Source organism: Aulostomus chinensis, chromosome 21, assembly GCF_037954235.1.
Source record: "Aulostomus chinensis isolate RoL2024-O1b breed Wild chromosome 21, RoL_Achi_v1.0, whole genome shotgun sequence".
NCBI lineage: Eukaryota > Metazoa > Chordata > Actinopteri > Syngnathiformes > Aulostomidae > Aulostomus > Aulostomus chinensis.
Window position 1 is genome coordinate 16,132,330 of NC_141340.1, and position 22,929 is coordinate 16,155,258.

The window sequence follows — 22,929 nt, forward strand, 5'->3', positions numbered from 1 at the left end:
CGTTTGCTGTTCTTTTTTTCTTTTTTTTTTGTCTCCCAGTGAATCTTCCTCTCTCCTCCCAGCACTGCTACAACTTTGTTCCATTCCCTTGGTGGCTTGTTCACTTACTTTCTGTTTGACGTTCATTTGTAACAACTTCAAAACATACTGGCGCAGAATACACAGACAGATGTTCACAATGAAATATTTATCCCATAAATTGTAACCTGGATTGCTCACTTGTCTTGTGAGCTTAGCCAACATGTCTATTATTGATGATGAATGATTTTTTTTTTGTCAGCTCTTTGTTGATTTGTAAAATAGCTGTATGAGTACTTTTCAGATTTTTTTAATATGTATTTATTTCTGTGTAAGCATGTAGGAGATGATGAATGATGGGGGCTGAAAACAGCAAGCTCAGGTCTGTTGAATCTTCATCCGAAATCCATCTTTATCTGCTCTCCGATGGTGATGACCGGCTGTTTAAAGATACACAGGCTGTCTGCTGAGACCGAGCCAGGAGCGTTTGAGCCTGAGCTGGGATCCAGGTTTCTCCCACTGCGTTGACACATAAATAAAAGAGAATAATAATGTTCAGCGGCTGCCTGAGCAGCATGCTAAAACGTTTAAAGTGCCCTTTAACCAATGTGCCATATCAAACAGTGAGAAACGATCAGAGACGCATCTGAGTCTGTAGTAAGCCGTAATCTTACACAATCGGGACTCTGACATTACTGCTATTTTAGATTCAGCTAAATAAAACCATTAATGTCAACATATAAAGTGCAAAGTGAATTCCACAAAATGTGTATGTATAAAACTAAAAATCTCCAGGCATCCATAAGGATAAAGTATGCATAGTGCACGTAAATCCAACATGCAATGTTGTGATGACTATTTGTTTTAAGCCAACACTCTGACTTTTCCATTAAGCATTGAATGACACGGGGGTGGTGGGAAATTCAGAGGGTGAGATTAATTGGCATTCAAGCAGAGTAACTGTCCACAGTCTGCCGATCACAGGGCCAGCCAAGCATGACAAGCATAGCCTATCTTCTACTTTTCATTAGGCCATGGACAGGGCCAGCCATAAGCTTTATGCTAAACAGGGTTGATACGGCTGTCTCACTCTCCTAAAGACCTTTACACCCTCAAAACAAAACAACAGGATACGTACCCGACAAAATCAAACAATGTCAGGGGAAAAAAGAGAAAGGGGGTTCTTGCTTGAAGTCTGTCATGCAAATAAAAAAGAGTGCTGGTGGGGAAGTAGGAAGCGTGGTATCAGAAGTCGACTTGATTCTTAGAATCAATGGATAAATGTCCGTGAATGATTAACCGGGCCTTTATTCTGGAAGCGTGCCTGCTCAATTTTCAAAATGTACATTTCATTTATTGGGATCCATTAACTGCTCTCTGTTGGCAGAAGTATGATTTGTATATGCAACAGTAGTAAACTGATTAAAATATAAACTAGGCTGAGTTGTTTTTGTTGTATGCTCCAACCATGACATGAAAACAAACAGCAAATAAATAGGTTCAGTGTTCCTTGGAGCTTTGATAGTCTCTCTTTGAGTTTGCTTATGCGGGTATGTGGCGTATGTTGTGTGTGTATCACCATTCAGGGGAGTTAACTTAAAAAGCCCCTGCTTTTATTTATATCACAATATGTAAGCAGATCAGTGCTTTAGTTCTATTGAATTCTATCTCCAAATGGCAGAACTCTTTGAAGGAAAAAAATGAATACAATTTCCATATAAAAGATAAAAAGAAGTTCAGATTACAAATGAACCGGCGTAAAAACAAAAAAGTTTTCCCCAATAATTTCTGGAAATAGTTCAAGATACATTTCGAAAGAGGTAAGGGTGTTGGCTCACCTAAAGTGTTTCTGGTAGACACACCATGAGATGGCTTAACATTGAAGCTAACAATATTGCATGAAATTACAGTTTGCACTCCATTTGCAAGAATCCTGTGAACATGAAATAAAAATTGATTTAACTGAAATGACTTAGGGGCGGGGCGGCACGGTGGTGCAGTGGTCAGCACTGTTGCCTCACAGCAAGAAGGTTCTGGGTTCGAGTCCCAGCTCCAGCACAGGATCTTTCTGTGTGGAGTCTGCATGACAGACAACCATTCACACTCACAGTCACACCTACGGTCAATTTAGAGTATCAATCAGCCTCGTCCCCTCTTGGTGTCTTTGGACTGTGGGAGGAAGCTGGAGTACCAGAGAGAACCCACACAGGAACAGGGAGAACATGGAGACTCACACAGAAAGATCCTGTGATGGAGCCGGGGCTCGAACCTGGAACCTTCTTGCTGTGAGGCAACAGTGCTGACCACTGCACCTCCGTGCCACAGTAGTGACATGTCCCAACCAATATGACTGCTGTCTGTAGGTGTGCAGTCAATTAATTTTACTTCCAGAAGAATCATAAGTACCGAAAGCTGATCTTCAATCAAATTTTCAACCTAAGGCTTAACTGAAGAGATAACGCAGAAGAGACTTAGCTGGTTCCCGACCAAAGTTCTAGTAGACCAATGACACGGAGGCGGAGACACAAAACACACGTGCGCCACCAACAATTGGATGCTGAACAACAGCCTGTGTGATCCCATCAAAAGACTTGGGAGAGCTCAAGTGTACAGTTATCGTCATTACTGGAGTATTGATAATCCCCAATGTCCCTTCGATGCTATCTTTTAACATCCGCTCCTGTCCTTTCTTCTCTCACACACAAGTATGTATAGAAACACACACACACACACACACACACACAGTGGAAGCCCATCATTTCTAAACTCTGCTGCAATCATCAGCAGCTTCACAATACACTAAGCTTATATCCACACTGAGCACTTGGTATTTGGTTGCAGAGAACTGCAGCTGCTGACATTTTTTGGCTTTTGGATATAACACAGTGCTAGTCACTGTCACTTTTTTATTCATTCAATCATCCAATCACGATTAAGGAGGGACAGGAGAAATCTCACAAATGTCAAATACTGCATGCACAGGTGCTGAGGAACACTGGAACCAGAGGATTGTAGTCATCAATGCATTTCCCCGACCACAGAATTTCATAAACTATCACAAACTGGTGTGTCTTTTTCTCTCCCTCTGGTTCAGTGTATGTACCATCGAGAAGAAGTACTCCAGCTGGAAAAACTAAAGCAAAAATTCTTTGGTAATGTTAAGTGCGGGAGAAAGGGTAAAAGACTTCAGAATTTTAGCTTCAGCATCTCTTTTTTTTCCCCTCTATTTTTGAAAATAAAGAAAAAAAGTCTACATGTGTGGAGCTTGGTACAGGGTCAGAACTATAATATCCACTCCCGGTGAAGAGCATACGAGTCCTCACCATCACCAAAGGGACTGCGTTGATGGAAATCACCTCTCCACTGAGCAAACACCTCTAGTTCATCATAGGGGGAATTTCCAGAGGCTTTCAAAGGCCAAGAGTAAAATCAGTGGGGGTGGGGGGGGGGGGGGGTGTCGCCACCTCTCCTGTTTGTCTCATCTGGTGTCTGTTCAGAAACACTAGAAAATACTGACGCTTTGGAGTGAGAGCGTACTAAGAGAGCTTTATTGCAAACACATGTCATGAAAGGCTGCTGGCCTAAAATGACATAATTGAGGTCTGAGCTCGGTGGCAGGACGACCCTGAGGCCTTAACAGGTTGTTTCCCTTATTGTTTTGTTCATTTTTGATTCCCGGTAGACATGGACGACCAAACATTTGCTGAAGGATAGGTGGGAGAACATTATTTTGACAGTGACCTCTCCCTTTGAGTGTCTTCCTCAGTTAAGCATGGAAGCAGGGAGGGGGGGGGGGGCATTCAAAGCCATTCAGTGTAAATAATGGGCCAAACAATTATGTCACAGTCTTTGACCCATGTGAAAAAGTTGGCCCTCCCTCCCCTGCTGTGTTACAGTATGCAAATGAGAAAAAGCCTGCAGTCTGAGAACAAGATCTTATGGAGCAGAGACAGGCAGCAGTTCTGAAGCAAAGTGAATGGCATCTACAAGCATTGGTGGGAAGGAGGTGGGGTGGTGGGGTGAAAGTGGATGTGAATTAGAGCAGTATTCCATGGGAAATAAACTGCACATAAAAGGGCCAGCCTTCTTTTTGTTGAGGGGCATGGACGTGGGGAGTGGGGATGCTGGGGGGTGGGACAATATTACCGGGCGATACGCCACTAGCAGTGACTACATAATACATTTCTTTTTTTTAAGGCTGCCTACAATTGATTCCTTTTTCTTTTTTTTTTTAAAGATTGAGTATCATTCGATCTAATTTTTCAAAATTCATCAATTTAATTCTTTGATACGATCCTAACAACCAATTGGAGTAAATTCCATGACAATTTTAATTTGCAATAACACTTCAAATATGTTATCGCGACATGTTAATTTGTTTGGTGTGTGCCATTTCATACAATTTAGTTCATACCGACCCTTTTTTGTCTTTTTGTGGGGGACCCTTTACCCTACCCCCCAACCCTCACAATCATGACCGACTCCCCGCCATGTTTCACAGGATAATTCATGTCTCCGTCACGTCGTCTGTGAAAGCAGATGAGTAAGCAGGCAGTCCAGCTTCAACAGTGCAAGTCTTTGGAGACTAAACAGCACTAAATGACACATAAAAGGTATTGAGACACGAATTTTCCTTAAAGGGGTCTGCTATTTTTACACCATCCCATGAGATCAGATGTCTCTTTTAACCCCAGCATCAGTTGGAGACAATAGCTGACACTAGCTGCATCAAAGTTCCCAGTCTGGAGGAGGGGGGGGGGAGTTCAGTCCAACCACGATTTCCAGCGTTTGCCCCTTGCCGTAGTATTGCAGGACAAACCTGCTCCCACTGGGGACTTTTCAGTGAGAAGGAGAATGAAGATGATCCAGCTGTGTTTTTGTCATCTGCATCGATTTCATACTCAGAGGTTGTTGTTTTTTTTTTTTTGTGGGGTGGGATTGGCTGAAAACTGGCTCACCCAGAAAGAGTTACAACTTGAGAATGTAAATCATGTCGGCAGTGTTCTTTTTATCAAATGCATTCGTGAATACTGGCTCTAAAATATCTTCAAGGCTATTAAAAAAAAAAAAATGAGACTGCAGGACCGCATCTCCTGGACTCATGACAAGATATAAAGAGCTGAAACTTGCAACCGCAATCTTACTGTGGGAAATGCACTCTTTGCCCATTGATGTTTCCTGTTTCCTTCGGCGAGAGCATTTGTGAAAATCATCGAAAGAATGTGCGAAGGAGCCTGGAACGAGTATGATTTAAAAAAAAGAGAGTTAATGAAATTGCCTAAACGTGTACCATCGATTTTTTGTTTTGTATTCTTTCCCATAAACAACTTTCTGCCATAAATTATTGTTTCGTTTTGTTTTGCACCAACAATGGCTTGTGGAAAATTGTAAAAGACGCGATGGGGTCGCACTGTCCTCTGTGCGCCATAAAGGATGTGTCCAGCCCATGTTTAATCACATGAAACACCATGCTGACGAACAAACCCTAGCCTGACCCACTCATAATTAAAATGCAAAGTAACCTGTTGCCTGTCTGTTGCAGTGATTGGATGTGACGTGGTGCAGGCAGTCAGTCTGCCATACTGCTTTTAGATCCTCACCCGATGAGGCTCACATGCCCGAATATTTTATCGTATGATATATTTTACAGCTTATTAGGACGTAGATAAAGGTGGTCTGCAATATTTATTGATAAAGTAAAGAATTGAATGAAGGATGAGGTAAGAATGAAAGAGGAAACGCACATGAATTATTCTTTTGTAAAAAAAAAAAAAAAAAAAAAAAACAACTTTAAAAAAAACGTATCGTTTCAGTTTGAAAATCTGTCTTCTAAATGCAACTTGTCATGCCGCAGGGGAAACAATTTTGCTTTTAGCTTAATGACAAACCCCGAAGGCATGAAACTCATCAAAATTGGACATGTGAGGTTTCTTCCTAACCGCTGCGTTGAGTGTGTTTTCTGTGTCAGCTTTTTTTTTTTTTTTTTTCCTGTGCTGACTGTGTTTCTAAAAGCTGCATGCTTCTCATAGAAAAGCTCCCATTAGTCACAATGTTGACACAGTGTTATGAAACCTTTTAGCTTTCTTAACTGTCTCTAAGGCATTTTGCATCCGCAGTTAAAGTCCTTTATATTGTATTCCAGGACCCCCTTGACCTGAAGTAGAAGCTGGCTAAACTAAACTTTTGCTTTAATAATTGGAGCTGCAATTATTCCTTGAAATATGCTGAATAATACGCCAAGCGAAAAATAGAAAGCGTGTGCATTCTCACCTTGTTCAAGGATTCTAACCTTTATTTTACCAGTGTGGCTGTGGGGACCATTTATCAGTGCATAACGTACAGTAGAGAACATGAAGAGATGACAGTCACTTGTGGACATTCCAGGCACTGGTTGCCCAGGTAACCCTTGGGTACATTTACCTGATTATTAGCTTCAGTCTTGTCAGTTAAAGTCGAGTGGTTTAACTTAATATCCGCCAGCATCACATCACCTGTCATCCCTGAATGTCAATGAAATTTTCAACTGTCGTACTTCCTCATATTTGTACCCATAAAAATCGCTGCATTTTTCAGACGTGCAGCGCTCCAGAGTGGAGAGAAGGCATGGGATACAACCAAAAGATGTTGGCACAAAGATAGTTTGGGTGAGATGAAAACCACATCACCTGCACAAAGCGGATTGCGGATTTTTCAAGTGCAGACAATCTTCATAAGTACAAATAAGGATGAATGAATATTAATCAAAATGATTCAGAGAAATACTGTTTTGTAGTTGTATGCCTCGTGTTAACTTTCACAGTGATTTTGATAATCGAAAGTCATCTTTCAGTACCAGTGGATACTGTATACGTGCTATATTTGAAGAAATTCCCTCAAGACAGTGCAAAGATCCATCCATCCATTTTCAGGGCGGGGTTCACCCTGGACAGGTCACCAGTCCATCACAGGACCAACACATAGAGACAGACAACCATTCACACTCACAGTCACACCTACAGTCAATTTAGAGTATCAATCAGCCTCGTCCCCTCTTGATGTCTTTGGACTGTGGGAGGAAGCTGGAGTACCAGAGAGAACCCACACAGGAACAGGGAGAACGTGGAGACTCCACACAGAAAGATCCTGTGATGGAGCCGGGACTTGAACCCGGAACCTTCTTGCTGTGAGGCGACAGTGCTGACCACTGCACCACCGTGCTGACCACTGCACCACCGTGCCGCCCGAAGTTAACATTTGAGCCAAATTTAAAGAAATTCTCTCATACTTTCCTGCAATATTTGAGAGAATGGCACGTTTCTACCAGAGCTATAATGCCTCCAGCCTGAAGGTTTCGGCAGCAGAAAGGCACCAAAAATATTAGGGAAAAAAAACCAACAATACAGTGTCATGAGTATATACAATGGCATGGTGGTTAAGACATGAGAAGACCTCATAAACTATTGTGTAGAAAAAGTTAAGCTTATGTTTCGCAAACCTGCACCATTGTCACCTTAATTTCACCCCCTCTACTTTACATACTTTGACACTGTTTAGCATGTAGATCAACTCACTGCTTTCAGCACCAGCAGCAACTTTTTTTTATCTCCTCCTCGTCACATGCTACAGCATTTCCTATATGCTCTTCACATTTTCAGTTGATAATTAATTAGTGTGACCAAAAATTAATTAGGGTCTAGTCCAAAGAATACTGGTGTGCATTGCCAAATTAATTCCTGAGATGAAGGTAGAGAGAGAGGAGGATTAATATTCTGTGTGGATGTTCCAGTTCGTTTGTAGCCTCAGGTTTTAATGAGAGAGGATGAAGTGAAATGTAAATATCAAGCACATAAACATTGACTTAAGATGGCCACATTTATATCTTTGTGGTGAAAAAGAAAGAACGCAAATATTTAACAGAATTAATTCCAAATCTAATGATGATTTCAAAAATTCAAGTACTTTTGCCACCACTGATCACCCGGTTTTAGCACGTTAGCTTGTGACAGGAAGGTGGATTAGTAAGCAGTGTTTTGGGGAAAATTTCAAATTCGTCATTTTCATCAAAGTTTCTTATTCCGGGAATGCTATGTTAATTCAACAATTGGACTTTCTTTCCGCTGGCAGCTTGATGAAGATTTATATCTCTTTCGTTTGGGACAGGCTGCTGCGAAGTGGGAGTGGGAGCTTCTCCTCTACCTAAAGTGAAGAAATGTGCCTCCTAGCCGACCAAAACTTGTCTTATTTACATGTCATGTTTTATTTGTGTTGGCTAATCGCTGCTATCTTGGCCTTCATTCAGCTGGCCAGACACTCGGTGCCCCAGGCTGTTTTCAGATAATGCTTGTTTTGAAATTTGCTATGTTCTCAGAGATCCACAGTATCAAGGTAAACATTCCTCTGATTGTTATCAAGATAAAAAAAACCTTGTTAACAAATAACACGATGGAGCTGATTAAGACAGTCGCGGGCTTTGAAGAAAAGAAGTACTTAAGTGCTACTCTGATTTTGACCCTGGTTTGCTTGGAATCTTTTGCTGAATAAGCCCTGTGTTGTAAATGGACTGCTGATGAAAAGTAACTTGGGTACCCAGATATATATGTATATTTTTTAACGTTAATTAATGTATATTTTCAAAATACATTTTCAAAAGGTGTCAGCACGCATTACACGACACTGAAGTCATTTTTTGCAGTTCCAGGATGAGGAGGATATACTGTCTTCATCGAGCTTCCCTTTAATGAACACTGAGTGTGGGCGTCAGTTGACGGACACAGAGAAGTCTGACAATTGGTGTTTGTGGGAAATGTGGTCTTACAATGAGGAGTTAGGCAATCACGTTGATGGCCGACTTGTCATGATAGAACTACATATCCCATGAACTCACTTTTGCTTTGGTAAGTGGAGAGGTCACTAACCTGGGCTTGCTAACTCCGAATTAGTGGTTATTTACGCTTTACGAACAGAATTTGGGATCAAACTAAGTTGCATTGAGGATACGATGGAGATAAAATTTTCATCAGTGAACATTTATTTTAAAAAATGGATTCTTGTCAAGTCTGTTGCATTTGTATAGCGCTGCATCACAACAAACATTATCTATTGACACTCTCTGAGCACACGCGGTAGCCCTAGAGCCACACACTTTCAGGTCAGGTAAGATTAATTTGCATTCATTTGAAAATTTAGTTTTGTTTGTTTGTATTGCAAACTCCTGCCTTCATTGTTGTTGTCGTTGTGAAAATTCAATTTTGAATTACTTTTCTCAATTTTTCTGGCACTTGAGGGTTTAAGAAAAGAAATGCGTTTGTTGCATGTCTTTAGTCACCTTTGCTATGCATTATTAGCGAAATTATTTTCATGGATATTTTTTCACATGATTTATTAAGTTTGTTAGCATCTTGAGCCCCTTCCCTGTTAACATGCATTACATAAACACATTGCCTTTTTCCTAACCAGCACTTCCTTCATGTAACACACGCTCCAGCTCACCTTGCACACAATAAATGAATTGCAAACCTGCATTCCTGATGGATTTTCTGGATTTTTGAGACGCAGTGGACACATCTAGTCTTAAAAGCAAAAAGTAATAGAACTTGTATGCTATGATCTCAGCAATTCTTATGGTAATTGTGATTTGAGCAAAGCAGAATGCATAACTGTGCTAGTTTGAAGTGAAAATATTCAGATGGTGTGAAATTAAAATACATCTTGTCAGGGGGCTATCGCCATCTCTCTGCTGCTTTCTTTCTTCTCCTCTCTAGCAGGCATAACACACAGTCAGAAGGCAGTTGTCATGGTGATTAATGCAAATGCTCACTGTTAACCTGTAGAAAAGAGATGAGAGCTTTTCAAAGCGTCTCAGACCTTGACTTTCAACAAGTAGGTGTCTCTCCTCAATACCTATATAATGGCAGTAGAAACTGAAAACCATGCAAGCTTTTCTGAGGCTTGATCATAGATCTTGTAAATCAAATCATGGTAGTGTGGACTTGACAAAAACAAAAGCCGTGGGCTGAAAATAGTGCCTTTCCCCAGACACCAGGTGACAATGCAGTTATTTTCGTCAACGTGCTGACACGGACATGAGGCAACATAGCAACAAGTCCTCTAGAATGACACCCAATTCCACAACGGTACCATGACAACATCATTAATGTATATAAACTGTCAAAGCATTGTATCTATAGTTCTGAAAGCAATGTGACCTACCAAGAATGCCTTAATGAGAGAGGGAAAGGGCAGGGACAAAAACATGGGTACACCAGGGACCATTATATGGGAATGCGCACACTCGCCTGTCCTCACCTCTTCTTGACCGTTAGACCCCTAGCCCCAGAGGCTAACGGTGTATTTTGGTCCATCCTCCTGAATGCACTGCTGCTGTCTGCTGGAGTGACACAAGCCAGAGACATCGCAGAGCCAATCTAATTACAGAGACAATTATGACTGTGACCTAGTTTGACCCGGATTTGAATTCAAATGGACTCATTTACCTTGAGCTTTGCAAATACATCTTCTGAGGACTGAGTGTGAACCCACTCCGTGTCTCTATTATGGCACACATCTCCCTACAACTACCTACACATCAGCACCGACACTTAACTATTACCGTTGGAGAACATGACTAGTTGTAAGCTAAATGCAACAATGCTTTCCATTTTTTTCCCACAAATTGATTTAAATAAATTAATCGATTTAACTACCCAGAAGGTCCCCATTAGGGCTGATGTGCATCTCTCTCAGTTTACCCCATTTCACTGAGGTCTCCTCCTCCTGTCTGTTCATGTGACTGTGTCTGTTGTACGGCTGTCACTAACTCTCCCTGGTTCCTGTCACTCAGCTGATAGTAATCTGCACCCCTGGTAGCCCTAAACTCCAATCCACCTGCAGTACAAGACCACTGATTTCTCAGACACCCATGGCCAGATTGTCTTCTTACCTCAGGGGTATAGTTGAGTCGGCTACTCAGAAGCTTTGCCCCCTTTCCTCTGCGTCCAGGATTCCCTGCCTCCTGCTTATTCTCTGGGAAGCCTCCACCGCCCACGCCACCTGTCTGCCTCTCCTGCTCACCATCCCTCAAGCCTGAACTCATCCACTACCTGCCAGCCAACAGTCATTCCATCAGTTACCCTCTGCCCAATACAAACCAAAAACTTACTCTGATTGTGTCGTTTACTACATTTTCATGGATGCAAATGTAGCGATATTAACACCATTTGACAATACTCTGAATGAGACACTGCCATTTAATTCTCTGACTACAGTGTCCTAAATAATGGCATGGACAGAGTTAGCACTAATTAAATTAAGATGTGGAGTATTTCGATCTTATATACATACCTTATGCCACTCTACGAAATCGCACTGTAGATTTTGTAGCATTTTTGTAACACATACTGCAGTCCAACTGTTTTACGACACATGGTCCGGCTTTCAGTATTTTGGTACGAATAAAATATGCGATAGGAAACAATTCAAATGTCGCCCTTCTTTAGAATAATGTCTGAAGCCAGCAAGTCATGTACATATAGTCTATTTCTGCGGTCGGATCCATAGAAGGGGAAATCCAAACCGCTAACCCTCTTATAAAATGAATTTACTGATTGTAAACCTCATCAGTTTGGGATGACATGTTGTCTTCATGGTGTTTTAGCATTAAACATTAGTGCTCGCTTAAAAGAAGCCCATTCTAATACAGCCCTGCTCTATTTTAACAGTGGGCTGTTTTCCAGTGTGAGCTTATTTTAAAGTGCACAGCAGTTTTGAAACTACAAGACAGGTTTCTATAACTCTGGAAAGTTATAGCACCAATCATTTTACCTAGCTGTTAAATAACAGAAAGACACCGTGCCAGTTAGAACATTCTTCTGCTTGCTTCAATTATTTGATTTACCAACAAAAGAGAGAAATAATGTCCCTCTTAATGCTGTGATAAGGATCATACTTTATTTACAATAACAGGCTAACATATTTTTGCATTTTTGAGAATATGCTCCATTGTGTATGTACACATGTACAGTAGGTGCGTGCAAGTATGCACAATGTACCAGTGACTTGATTAGTTACACAGACCTTACTTGTGACAGTAGAGGACACCCAGGGAGCCTGAACCACCACCAAGTGGAACTGAACCCAATCCAATGTTAAAAAAAGAAAAGAAAAAGAATTTCTTCCAAATGTTTCCAAAATTCAGTTCTTCTTTGGAGCCAGTTACACCCATCTACCAAATTTGGTGAAGTCCTGCTTCATAGTTTTTGCACAGTCCTGATAAAAAGATGCCGCGGTGGAGGTAATTTAATACAAGTAGACCCAAATAAGTGGATACAACAACTGAGTTGATTAAATGAGTCACTGGGGTGCTGCATGAAGTGCGGTTTTGTGATCATTTGAACTGAAGTTTGTGTAAACTTTTCAAAAGCCCATCCACCAATGTTCTTCAGTATTGATGCCAAATACCACAGTTGGCTACATATTACACTTTCACAATAAAATCTATCCCAAATAGCAATATTTTCTTACCTTTGTCACAGCCCATTTGCTTGTGTTTGTGTGTGTTTGTCTGTGTGTGTGTGTGTGTGTACGTAGGTAACATAGCAACATTCAATTATTGTTTTCACTCATTTATGATGCAGATGAGATTACTTCAGCACTTGAGGCAAACTTACATAATGAAGCACAATTTGGTTCTTTCACAAACAGCTCAATGAGGCTTAAGCCAACGAATGAGTCCACCACCACCACCACCCCGCACGCACACACGCACACACACACACACACACACAAAACTTATCAAAAGAAAAAAACACTCCTTTCCTTCCATTGAGAACACACTGGTGAAGTCACCCTTGCTACTCTGCAGAGGGCTCCAACATGTTCCCCGCTTTGGCGTTTGCTCCGTAACAAGGTCATGCTCAGATAGTAGAGGTTTTCTGTGAAACCCTCCACTTGCTGCAACAGTGTGTCACCCACAAATCTCCTGTGGATCCGCTGCAACATTTGGGGGCTTTCTCTGAGAATGTTGCATCTCAATTTTTAAAAGACTGGATGCTCAGACAGTTCAGCTTCAGTCACAATCGAACTAGTCTTGTTTGAAAGGAAGAAAGAGCTGCGGCTCGTCGTATTTCTGGGGTTCAAATACAAAAAAAAAAAAAAAAAAACAGACACAAAATGACATCTCATTTGGCACAGTAATGTTCTTAGATCCTGTCTCATTTCTTCTTCTAATTGCGACATGGTAATTAGGTGTAGAATCCAATTTACGATGGGGTTTGTTAAATACGGATTATTTAAGGGAGGGATTGAAATACGCAGAGTGCGGGAGAACTGGAATATTGCTTGTGCTTGATTTGATTGTACAAATGACAGTGAGGAATCTGAGGATTGTAATGACATTGACGGCAAGGTAGACAGTGATGATGATGATGATGATGATGATTATCCCGCAGTGGTGGCGACTACGGCGCTGTTGCTCACATGCAGAAACATAAAGGAGGGTCAGTGACCTCTGATTTCAGTCCTATTTCCCCTATGAGCCAAGTCCTAATAGACTCCATTAACAGAAAGGGAGGGCGAGAGAGTGAGAGGGAGAGAGAGAGGGAGAGAAAGCCCTGACGCTGAGGCTTTCAGAGTAAAGTCTGCATATGTGATGACTTGCAGTCTGGCTGGCTGAATGAACCAGGCTCAGAGCCCGATAACCTCCTCTTTCCTTATTATTTCCCCTCATTTAACTCACTGTGTGCCTCCATCATAGTCCATTTTCATGTGTGTGTTTGTGTATGTGTGTGTGGGTGTGTATATGTGAGACACAGGCGAAGGCAATCTCTCATTCCTGGAGCACATTTATTATTTCACAGCAATTTTGGATAATGATTTATTTCACTGTCCAAAATTGGAAAGCCTTTTGCTTGAAAGGGAATGATAAAATAGTAATCCCTTCACAATGACGTGGTGAGAGTTTGTCACAGTTATTGAGATTCACCGATACTGACTGATATGAAGCGCTTACATTCTCCTGTTACTTGAAAACATTGTTCAAAATTAAAATGCATTATTAAATGAAGGGGTCATATTTCAGTCATTGTGTCATGTATGTATTAGGATGTGATACAATCAAGAAATTGCATCGCGAGTCTTCTTGCTAATCGTTTTGAAAAGCACAACAAACATTTATGCAGTAGTCTTCACAAGTACCAGTGTTTAACAACATTAAATAAATAGCAATAACCAAAAAAAATTTGTTTTTTTCTTTTTTCTTTCTGTTCAAAACCCTAATTGCTTTTTTTCAAGCAAAAATAAAGGAATCTCTGACGGCCCCCATCATTTCAGTTGATTATACGGTCATTCAATGGTGCATATTTCTGCCAAAAGTAGCATTTCATCAAATTATCCATTACATTTTAAATCTCTTGAATTCAACATTTATCGAAGTAAAAGTACACGTGTATAATATGGAGAATTATTGATATTTTAGTAGGATGTAAGCAGCATTTGCGCGTTGCAGACAGTTGAGCTGGAACACGCTTTAACTGCTCAATAATGGATGGGGTATGTTAGTGTCAGTAACAATGATTTGTATTTATAAGATGATGAAGTTTTTGCAGTGTCAGATGCATGGGAGTCAACTTCAACACGTGGCCAACATAAGAGTTTCTACGCGAGAATACGACTCAGAGAAGAGGAATACCAGCCTCCGGGGTTTTCTCTCTCTATGTTCGTATTTTGGACTCTCAGAGCACTTTTCTGCTGCTTGTATTGCGCTTAAGCCATGCATTATGCATCATAGGTAGATTTGAAGTTGGCAAATCAAGTGGGGCAGCAGTTTTGAGAGATCAAGGAGCTGCAGCATTTCAGGCAAAAACAACATTCCCCGCTACTCTGAGGCTGGGAGGTTCTCCAAAGTGAGCTTAATTACCAAGTGCAGGCAAAACTTCATTTAGAAACCAAAGGGCTTTTACAGGAAATCAGAGGAGCTAATAAGTTGCCTGCCCATTCTAGGTCATTAACATAAGCAGAGAAAAGACGATGCTATTTTATCATATTTTCTTGTTAGTTTGTAACTTAAACTAGGCTCTTTGGTTTATCCACTGCTGTTTTGTATCATTATCTGTGTCAAGTAGAGTAATTATCCAACAAATGTATAAAGCGGCTCTATAATTAAATGCCATGGGCTGTAAGAGATGGAGATAAATTATTTATACTGCTTTGATGAGAGCTAGCAACCTCCAAGGAGCGTGCAGTCAGTTGCTCTTAGAATTGAAACCATACTGCAGTAGGATTTTATGGAAACTTTTTGAGTTGCTGCTGGGATAGAGAGATGCGTCAGGTTTCCGTGTTTAGCAACCAGTTATTTTCATGCTGGTATTTACAAGTCAGGAAGAGGTGGGGCCATTGAGAGTTTCCAGGAGCAGCAGCAGCAGCAGCAGGTATGACTTTTAAAAATGCTTGTAGGGAAGGATGTGAAATCCCTGTTGCGTAATTTCCTACACCAAAGAGTGTTTGGTAAACAGCAGTGTTTCTAATTCATTATTTAAGTGACAAATCTGAAATGTCACATATGTACCCCCAGTGCCCACACACTAGCCCTAATCTCATTTTGTCCATATCACTGGAGGCCAGTGGTTGAAATGTAGCCATTCATCCTCAACAAGCTTCAAACCTCCCACTGGCGAAAAAGCTTTCACAATAATGAAGCAGAACTGAGGAGAATCAACAAATGAGACAAAGGAAGCAAGCCAATGTCAGATAAGAATTTCTTATTATTCCAATAAAAAATACATTCATACAGAAATATAACAATTTTGCAAAACAATTTCAAATAAAAATTTCATAAAGCATAAACATAACAATTTTACAAAAGTTGTTTTTTTTTTCCTTTTAATACAAAGATTCAGTTGAGAACAAAGCTGTGTGTTTGTGTGTGTGTGTGTGTGTGTGGTATGAGAGATAGAAGAGTTGGGGTAGTGGGATGGAAGAGATGATGGAAAGTGTGAAAGATGCGAGCAAACAAAGAGCTAAATCAAGGCTCAATTACCACTTCGGCTGCTGTTTTCCCACAATGGATGTCGTTGCCCATAAAAGGCAGTGCCAGCGATCCCAAACACATTGCAGCAAGCACTTTCAAGTTTTTACTCATCCCGCCTCCCTCATAAGAATTCCATGTTATGGCATGTCATGTTGCAACCTGCTGCAACATACAGTGAGGTTGCTGATCTGGAGTGGGTGGCACCAATCAAGTTTAATCCCTACAAGTGGTTTGGTCTCCACCTTTTTGGCGAGAATCCGTTTTTGTCTTGACAAAAAACAAATAAAAACAAACCAAAAAAAACCCCCAGATTTTTTTCAACGCACACACTCGATCCTTGATCTGTATCTCCTCCTACAAGCTTGCGTCCTCACTCTGCTGTGGTTTTCATAATACTATTGCAGCTTGGCTAAAACAACGCTCCCCAGACAAGTCAATAACCAACCTACACAGTCAGCAGTCTGTGACAGATTCCATGCCAACAAAGCCTTTAGCAATTCATTACCAAGAGGCAGTACAAGGCGAGGCCTGTCCAACTGCAGCCTGTTAATTACAATAAATCTTTAGCTTTTTCTTCAGTCCCACTTGCAGGGATGCAGTGACAAGGGGGTGGGGAGGAGGGGATGGTGTCGGGCTTGGTGACGGCAGCGGGGAGGGATACAGAGACAAGAAACAGTACTGTGTGAACTACTTCAATATGTAGCCGGGTTACTTTGTACCTTGGTGCTGTGAGATGGACATCAGTACATACTACACAGTAGTTAACCTGTTTAATAAACAAATTTAAGTGCTCTAAACATACAGCATTTGTATTATTTACATCATCGAACTACAGTGAATGTGATATACACACTAAAGTGGTGCTAGGACCAAAATTTTTTTTTTTTTTTAAAAGGGCAAAGTTCTTTACATTTTAACAACACAGTCAACACATAGAGGCACAAACAAATGCGTAACTGAGCCTTGATCGAGCTTCTCAAATCACCCATACAACAAACGTGACCTCCCGAGGGAGCCGGCCACCGCTACCGCGGGGCAGTCACTTGCATAAGGCACCATTAAGGTCAACAGTGCATTATTAGATAGAAAGAAAGTACAAAAATAAAAAATTACACCCCAAGGCCTAGGATGAAGGAGAGAAGAGCAAGCAGTGGTGAGAACTCCAGGTGGATGAAAACGGGGAAAGAGTGAAATGGATGATGTTGGTTAAATAACAGGGAATCATCAAGGCTTTATGTACAATATTGTAACATTTAACCGTTCGCATTTTAGCTGCACTTTTATTGAAACTATTTGCAGTCCTGATTATAGTGGAAACAGGAAATGAACAAACCCTAGAACCATGCAACACCTGTCTACTGAAGTTATAGTTGTGTTATACCTCTAAGCACACAGCTTATACAATTGGACTACAAATGAGCTTTGTAGCTTGTAAAAAAAAATAATAAACCAGGCTACATAACACATTGCACATTTAGTAGCTGCACCAAAAACACCAACAAAAAAAACAAAAACAAAAAAGTGACCGGGGGGAGGAGTTTTGGTCCGGGAGTCACTGACCAGAAGGTGCCTTGTCAAGCTTTTCGCTCTGGTCAAACCCGATGCCTCAAAAGCTTCAGAGAACCCCCCCCCAGTCTGGGTGCCATTCAGACAGGCAGGCACCATCCTCACACAGCCACTGGGGAAACACAAATGCCATGTTTCCCCCGGATACCCATTCAGTCCACAGCAATGTTGGTACCAGCCCCGGACCATCCTTCAATCTATCCATCCTCTCTTCTCTCCTCCTAAAACCCTCCATTCTTCTCTCCGTCCGGGGAGGGGGGGGGGGGGGGGGGGGGGCGACCAGCCAGCCAGCCAGACATTCACAGTGCATACATGCTTACCTCACACATTTTGTCTTTTTGTAAAGTACCAGTGTATCTGCTGTCCGGGAGATGTCTCCAAAACATCATGCACCATACATACAAATTCATTCATTCTTTTCTTGTGTCTCATTTTTTTGTTGTTTTTTGTTGTTGTTGTTTTTTTTTGTTTTTGTTTTTTGTGTGTGTGTGTGTGTGTGTGTGTGTTGTAAGTCAATCAAAAAAATTCTCTTCCCTCATCCATGATTTTGTCCTTTTGTCACAGAGCGCCTTTCTCCAAAGAGAGGTCCCGGAGGCACTGGGTTTCAGTATGGTGCAAAACAGCATGCTTTGGCTGGAGCACACTCCCACCACTGTGCTCTGGGACAGTTCAACCAAGAGACCGGTCGGGAGACGGCATTTTGTTTTTGTTTTTTCTTTTAAAACTTTCCCCTCCGCTGCGTTGCTTGGTTGGTGCTCGCCCTGCTTCAGATGTGCCTCTTCATGTGAAGAGCCAGATGGTCAGACCTGGAGAAACATCTGGGGACAAGAGGGAGGGGAGAGAAGGGAGGGTCAGTGAGAGCCCTAAAGAAACTGCTGACAGAGACATGTGTTTTAGGCAATAAAAAAAAAAAAAAGACGTTTTACTCTGAAGTTTAAATATGAACACTCTTCTCGCATAATTTCGTGTGCAGTCGGAAATGAATCTTGTTAGAAGCCAATTAAATTCAAATTAGCACTCAGCTCATTTCAACTGCACAAAGAAAATGCATTAGTGCTTCTGGTCTTTTAAAAAATCACCTTAAATTAGATCACATAAACAACATGGGGTCTCGTTGATAACTTTTTCTAGTGTGCAAGTTTGCTCTTGAACACAAGGACTACTTTAGCCCTGAAATTTGTCTTATAGACACAGAGAAAAGCCTGGGGACTTTTTGTAACTCAATATCAGTGACAACTATTGTGGACTTCATAAAACCACCTCTTAAAAAAGGGCTTCTTTCCTGTCTGTAAGACGAGAGTGACTTCAGTCAAATCTCAAAATGAAAAAAATAAATAAATAAAAGTCCTAAATTTGCAAATAAGAACATTCCATGAGTGATGCTCGTTTCTATCAATGTAACGGCATACCTGTCACAGTGACTGCATTTAAATGGCTTTGCCCCAGTGTGCTTCCTGAAGTGTCTGGTCAACTCGTCACTCCTTGCAAAACGCCATTCACAGCCCTCCCATGAACACCTGTATGGTTTCTCACCTGTAAAAACATGGAGACGAATAATTGAGCTCACAGTGAAGGTGCGGTTTGTTTGTTTTTTTGTATGTTGTTTGGGGAGTGATTTGGTCTTTGGCATTTGAATACATTCAAATCAATCAGGCCTGTTGAGAGGTCAGGTGAAACAGGTGGCGGTGACGTCTCTGAGACTCAGATTCCACAGAACCTGTTAGCTCACTAGCTGTTTGATTGTTTTTTTAATGTAACCTGAAACATGCTAAGAATGCTGCATGTGATGTAGAACCGCCATGTGAAAGAAAACAACACAAGCAATGTCATGCGTCTTGTGAAAAATCAAAAACATTCAAATGAACATTTAAAGCCCCCCCCCCCCCCCCCAAAAACTCAGTGCCCCCTGGCTCCCCGCCCATTCAGCCTTTCCCATGGTGAAACTCAATCTGTTTAGAAGTCCTTTTATCTCCCATGTGCAACCCCTCCCCCCGCCTCCCTCTGTCCTCTCTCGCTCCCTCACTCTGGCTCAGTCAGTCACATTCCACACAGATTAGGTCATAGTTTAGGTATCCAGCCATGCAAAGCTAATACTCAGTGGTCCAGCTGAGGATACCATGCAATATGGACCTTTAATTACATCTCACGATGGATGGACACAGCCATCAAGGAGGAGAGCAAGAGCTTCATTTGATAACTTTTTCTACAGATGAATGGATTAAGCTGAAAAAAACAACAAAAGACCCCCCCTCCATTGCTTTTCGTCAGATCAGTTCAAAATAAGTTGCCAGGTGTGTGAAACTCACCTGTATGAGTGCGCTGGTGTGCTTTTAGATGGGAGCTCTTCGTGTAAACCTTACGACACCCATTGAAGTGACACCTGTGTACTCGCCTTCTGCCGTCCGGTGATGTGTCTCCACAGATCAGTCCCGTCTTTTCCGAACTCTTTGCCATCCCACCACTCCTAATTTTGACCGGCAAGTGTAAGTCGGCATGCGTGCCGACCCAGCTGCTCATCACGCTGCTGGGCTCCGAGTTAGCCTCCGGCGATGACGGGGGAGTGCTTATGACAGAGGGGCTAAAAGGTCCAGAGCTGATCAAAACAGAGCCCAGAGGGTTGGAGGTAAAGCTGTGTGTGGGCGAGAGCTCCTCAGAACTGTCTGAAGCTTCACTGCTGGCGTCAGAATTCACACTGTTGGTGTCCAAGATTTGGCTATCGTGATTGTCCTCCTCAAGGGCCGGGGCCATCTTTGGGTCAGACTCAGACTTGGCCTGATCCCCGCAGGCCAAGATCAACTTGCTCCAGAGGTCCTCCTGGCTGTCAAACTTGAGGTCAGATGTGGAGACATAAGGCTCACTCTGAAGATAGCGCTCAAGCTCCAAACATGTCTGGACCAAAGCAAACACATGAGAGAATACAGTGAGAATAGAACTACAACTGCACAGTTCTTCTGTGAGGGGAAATCCTGTTAAATGATGCATGTGTGCGTACACCCCTAAAAAGGTGGTGTAATATTAGCCAAATGCTCACAGCAGGAAGTGCTAAACAGGAAATTTCACCTCTGTGTGTATTCATGGCAGATGATCAGATACATTGTGCAAAAAAAAGGTGCAAAATGAGACAAAATCCACTGATCATGATATCACTCAACCTCCAAATTGTGAAATACTAAGATAACAAACTTTACAAAGCTTCATTTGGACCTTAACATCTAGCAACCAGCTCGTCTTGACGTGAGGCCGAGCTATCAACACAGACTTACGACTCTCCTGCTCCATAGCCTGGCCCAACACCAAAACGTGCATTGTCATTTCACCAGCTGAATGATTCGCTGAACAAATTTAGATTCCTTTTAAGGAAGCCACTCAACTTCCCCCTCCAACATGAGCTGTTCAGCTGCTTTTCCTCATGCATACCTCCTCTGACATGCAATCACATCCTTCCTCACTGTCAGACTCTGAGCCCCGGTTGTGGAAGAGAAGACACTACTACAAGCTTCAATTTACCTCGCTGGCGTAAAAAGTTGAAATGCGGATCCATTCATTAAATGGTGCTCACAGACAGCCGCTTTGACAAGGTTCAGGGAGAATAAATATTTTCTCTAGGCACTCTTCTGCTGCGTGATTTTCCAGCTGTGCTGCTGTCTACTCATGCAAAGAAGAATTAGCAATGGCTGACATTAGATTTAGATGTGACGCCTATTCAAATCCAAATTTTATGAAATAACATAAAAGTCATGGAATAGAGAATGGGGTAAAGGAGTGATTGAAAATTCCAGGGTAGATTGCAACACTTATTTTAAATAAATCAAATTATTTCCTGGGTCGATCCTGAGCTACTATCGGATTCTAAATGGGCTCCATTGACACACTGCTTCCTTGCAAAAATTTCCCCCGGCATAATCACTCGAAACTGAAATGAAATTCACTAAACAGCAGCAGCAGCAGCAGCAGCGCACACACTCACACACACGCTGCTTCTGTTGCTCTCTCGTCATTCATCAGCGCAGCGGAGCCTCGACTCCAGCTGGACTGACACACTGATCCACTTCAGCCAGCCAAAACTTCACACTGAACCCGGTAACAACACAGCACGTCAGGTGAGAGGAAAAGGCTCCAGTTAAACCCCGCGCACCTGTTTACACTCCGCATCAAACTGTTTCACGCTTCCTATTGCAGGAAAGCCGGCTCAGCAACAAACTCGCAACACTGACAGAAAACCATATTCACCTGCTGCCAGTACTCCTCCAGTGACGGTAACGCGGAGAAATAACCCGTGTCGTGAACTATCTGAAGTTCTTGAAAGATGCTGCACATGGGTAGAACATCCATTTTCCCGAGCTTGTGGAAAAAGAAACCTAATGGGCGACACTTAGATATTTTTCAGGAGGAAAAACACCCAAGTGAAAGGAGTAGAAGCGAAGAGTGTCCCCTGCTGTAACTCTCATGCGACACAGACGAAGCAGCGCTTGTTTTCAGCAGCACACGGTCCGTTCGTCCCCCCTTTCTCTCGCTTACGTTCAGGGTATTAGCAAACACCGCACTGGACTAGACGGGGAACAACTGCGCTCTACAAACTTCCCTATTCAAACCTCGATGCCCGCCCCCCTTCCTCACGGCATGATTACGTCGACAGACTACCAGCCAATCAGCGGAGAGGAACGTCCCGGATTGCAAATGATATCACAGTTGACCAATCGTGAACACTCTCTGACTTAATTTGGTTCCATCTGTGCTCTCATTGGTGGGTTTTACTCCCAGTGGCTCGCCGCTGATTGGCTGGTTATTTTTAGGCATGTATATAAGCGGACGATGTATCCCGTCCCCTGTAGTTCCTCCTGTGTGCAACATGTTTCGCCACAGACAGCGCATGTGAGCCTGAACAGATCTGCTTCAGGAAATCATTTCGGTCTCTATTTCTGTGGTCACAAGTATATCATGCAACACTGGTGTTTCAATTGGGTGAGCTCACCAAAGATGGGGTAAAGTGCACGGTTTGAGTTTTGTCTCAGAAAAAAAGTTTTGAGTTCATGTCCTGGGACAGAGCCGCCCATGGAGTCTGTGTTATTATCCATGTAATGCTGGTTTGGGGGTGGGGGGTTAGAAACTACGTCAGTGAGTGGACATGACATGCAAGTATGTCCCAAGCATTATTTTAATGTTCAAAACAAAAACTGCTTTTAATTAGATGTTGTGATATCATATGGGATACTGATTTATTCATTCCATCTATTGATTTTCATTTTTAAAGCAAAGAGAGACATATAGTAGAGCTTGTTTTATCCAAGTTTGGTTATCATGGTGCGTTATATATTTGTCATGATTTGGCACATGACGTTCAGCTC

General features: G+C 42.0%; 1 protein-coding gene and 1 long non-coding RNA gene across 2 annotated transcripts; both read right to left on the bottom strand.

Annotated features, from left to right (window-relative positions):
* Positions 1 to 394: 394 nt before the first annotated feature.
* LOC147241866 (uncharacterized) lies at positions 395 to 11,390 on the bottom strand. The gene is made up of 3 exons (XR_015111078.1): positions 11,338 to 11,390; positions 10,937 to 11,096; positions 395 to 537 (listed from the first exon to the last, which is right to left on the bottom strand). It is a non-coding gene; the product is annotated as an uncharacterized LOC147241866 (long non-coding RNA).
* A 6,681-nt stretch (positions 11,391 to 18,071) lies between these two features.
* On the bottom strand, positions 18,072 to 22,147 carry klf6a (Kruppel like factor 6a). The gene is made up of 4 exons (XM_086191662.1): positions 21,815 to 22,147; positions 19,891 to 20,473; positions 18,994 to 19,117; positions 18,072 to 18,402 (listed from the first exon to the last, which is right to left on the bottom strand). The coding sequence occupies exons 1-4, from the start codon at positions 21,914 to 21,916 to the stop codon at positions 18,351 to 18,353; spliced, it is 861 nt and encodes a 286-aa protein (XP_086047788.1). The 5' UTR covers positions 21,917 to 22,147; the 3' UTR covers positions 18,072 to 18,350.
* Between the last annotated feature and the right edge of the window lie 782 nt (positions 22,148 to 22,929).

Bases quoted from the DNA above. Each gene is read 5' to 3' on its own strand.
- klf6a (XM_086191662.1), bottom strand. From the start codon at position 21,916: ATGGATGTTCTACCCATGTGCAGCATCTTTCAAGAACTTCAGATAGTT. The intron at 20,474-21,814 runs GTGAATATGGTT...GCTTTGGTCCAG, and splicing joins TGGAGGAGTACTGGCAGCAG to ACATGTTTGGAGCTTGAGCG. The intron at 18,403-18,993 runs GTATGCCGTTAC...TCTTGTCCCCAG, and splicing joins AAATGCAGTCACTGTGACAG to ATGTTTCTCCAGGTCTGACC.